At 46.5% G+C, this 2,943-nt stretch overlaps 1 protein-coding gene across 1 annotated transcript in view; it reads left to right on the plus strand.

The window, feature by feature from the left end:
- The window catches only part of LOC109542063, a 62,708-nt gene extending 60,603 nt beyond the window's left edge, over positions 1–2,105 (plus strand). Inside the window, exons 89-91 of the mRNA XM_048666715.1 lie at positions 691–1,143; positions 1,197–1,438; positions 1,500–2,105. Of these exons, the coding sequence (XP_048522672.1) occupies positions 691–1,143; positions 1,197–1,438; positions 1,500–2,078 (1,274 nt within the window). The 3' untranslated portion in view covers positions 2,079–2,105. The remainder of the gene's footprint in view (positions 1–690; positions 1,144–1,196; positions 1,439–1,499) is intronic.
- Positions 2,106–2,943: the final 838 nt, after the last annotated feature.

Consider the following 2,943-nt stretch of genomic DNA (forward strand, 5'->3'; position numbering starts at 1 on the left):
AAAATGGTTGAAATCGAACCGGGTTGCAACTTTGGATTTCACCGGTTTTTTCTGATTTTCTGACAAATTCTGCTGTTTTTCGTGGGCTGAAAATTGTCTCGAGTTATTGCTCGCAGCCAATTTTAACAACCCATCGTCTTTTAGGAAACTGAACACACTCACTGTTGATTCGCCACTATAATTTCCTTTGCACTTGGGGACACAGCACTTAGAGGGCATTTTTACAATATTTATTTTAAAAACACAGATATAAAACACTCAAAACGCACTTTGGAGCTTAATTTTAGAGCCTGTCGATTACAAGCCTAATAAACCACCCACAAAATGCAAGCACGTGTTGTATAAATTAGCGTCTTCTTGACTCTGTTCGGTCTATTTGGCGGTAACAGTTTAACCCACTTTGTCGCCCCAGCGCACCGAGCCCAGCACTGCGCCAACTCCTAAAAACTCACTGAGTTACCCAGGCCTAGTTTCGATATCAGCTGGTCCCAGAGTGTTCCAGTTATTGAAGTTATTGCTTTCCTTCCGTGTACATTGCGGCCTTATTATTATTATTATATTCGCTATTGGGCAGCCATCAGTTTTCGGGCATCTGCTGTCGAAAGTGTCCACTTTGGCCCACTCTGCACAACTTAAATTGATTTGGAAAGTTTTCGGGAAAATCTATTTACACTAGGTGTGTTTGTGCAGGAAAACCGGTAGCAGGAGTGGATTGCAACCGCAGCAAGGGCTACGTGACCAACGCAGTGGGCGAATGCGTGTGCCCGCCCCACACTGCGCCCAACAACAACGACGACTGCGTCCCCTGCAGCGCCGATAAGGGGCTGCGCATTGATGAGCGCGGTAGATGCGTCTGCGCGCTGGAACGGGGCTTCATCATTGATGAGCGCGGCAACTGCGCCTGCCATCTGGAATATGGATATCGACTGGACGCGCGAGGCAACTGCGTCCGGGAAAAGGTGTCCGACTGCGAAACCAACGACGATTGTCCCGACCATAAATACTGCAACTTGGAGACGAAAACCTGCGACAATCCGTGCGCTACCAAGCGCTGTGGGGTTTATGCGCTGTGCAACGCCACAAACCATCAGGCCATCTGCCAGTGCGTGAGCGGATACTCTGGGAATCCTGATAAATACTGCAGTAAGTTTCACTCGGTTTGGTTGAAGCAGGCTCAAAACGCACCCTCTTCCTAGATGGCAGCATAGCCTTCCGCACCGACTTCCCCAAACCGGAGATGCTAGTCAGCTGTCTATCCGATGGAGTCCAAGTGAAAATCGACGTGAACGAACAGGAAGGCTTCAATGGCGTTCTCTACGTTAAAGGCCACAGCAAGGACGAGCAGTGCCGAAGAGTCCTCACTCTGCCTGCCAGCTCCCACATCAGAACCGAACTGTTCAAGGTGCAGTTCGGCAACTGCGGCCTGATCCATGTGAATGTACGTGTGGTGCAGACCCGATGGGGTGCAGCCCATACTGACCAGCGCGTTTCTGTTCCAGGGCAAAGCCAGCTTCGTGCTGGTGATCCAAAAACACCCGAAACTGGTCACCTACAAGGCGCAAGCCTACCACATTCAATGCGTCTACCAAACCGGCGAGCAAAACGTCACACTGGGCTTCAACGTGTCCATGCTGACGACAGCAGGAACGATAGCGAATACGGGCCCGCCTCCCACCTGCCTGATGAAGATCGTCACGCCCACCGGCCAGGAAATCAACTCGGCAGAAATCGGCGACAGTCTTATTTTGCAGGTCGATGTCCAGCCCGGGTCGATCTATGGGGGCTTTGCCAGGAGCTGTGTGGCCAAAACAATGGAGGATGCCGTGGAGAACGAGTATTTGGTCACCGATGAGAACGGCTGTGCTACGGATCCGTCCATTTTTGGCGACTGGGAGTACAACGCCGATACTCAAAGTCTGCTGGCCACTTTCCACGCGTTCAAATTCCCCAGCAGCGACAATATTCGATTCCAATGCAACATCAGGGTCTGCTTTGGCAAATGCCAACCGGTAAGTTCGAGGGTCGGTTTCATTGACAGCGATGGACGCGGAAGTCTGCAAACATTTTTACTCGAATGAATCAAAAAGTGCCACTTTGCGAACAGAGGCGCTGATCAAAAAGAAGCACTTTTCTTTGGCGCTCATTTGTTTTACTTTTACGCACGGACTTTGCCGCACAGTGTGCGACAAAGTAAATGTGACACTTTGAACTTGCCACTGTCATTATATATTTTTTAGTATTCTTATTTAAAAATAACCGAAATGCTTTTTTAAGGAATTGCGTAGGTTTATCAACAACTATTGATCCTATTTTCAAGTTTACTCACAATTTGTAAATTATACCTTTGTTACAAGTTCAGTCTCATAATCGTTTTAATTGCCTACTTATCTACTTTTGCGATGTTGTCACACGTAAAACACGATCTTTTTAAGAAGCGCAAATGTCATGCAGAGAGAAAGTACTTAAACTTAATTACAAACTTCAAAACATGACATTTCAAAAAATGACATTGCCACAAAATTTTAAATATGAAATCGACGCATTTTATTATTCGTGTAATCTTTCATTCGTATAAAAAATAGTGTTCGATACGAGGGCGAAAATTTGTTTGTCGCCCTTGTATCGAAAACGACTATTAAATCTCTAGTAGTGGTCGATGTTGTTCTGAGCCCTCACACTTCGAAGGAATAAAAGAAAAAGATCGAAAAGATAAACAGTTTTGAAGGTTTTTTGCCTTAAAATCGGTGTCGTGCCCGAAGAGCTGGACACCAGAAACACATTGAAATCAGGAAGTTGTCCATGTCGATCGATGATTCGAGCGAAAATACATTCAGTAGCAAAACAAAGATCCCAAGTGCCACTCTGGCGTTTTTGGCTCCAAACTCCTGACGAGATTTCTTTATTTTGATTTTTTTTTCACCGAAAGAGGCCGACGGACTGTGA

The sequence above is a fragment of the Dendroctonus ponderosae genome, unplaced genomic scaffold (assembly GCF_020466585.1).
Source record: "Dendroctonus ponderosae isolate FM_Combo_2020 unplaced genomic scaffold, Dpon_F_20191213v2 Dpon_F_20191213_5, whole genome shotgun sequence".
Classification (NCBI taxonomy): domain Eukaryota; kingdom Metazoa; phylum Arthropoda; class Insecta; order Coleoptera; family Curculionidae; genus Dendroctonus; species Dendroctonus ponderosae.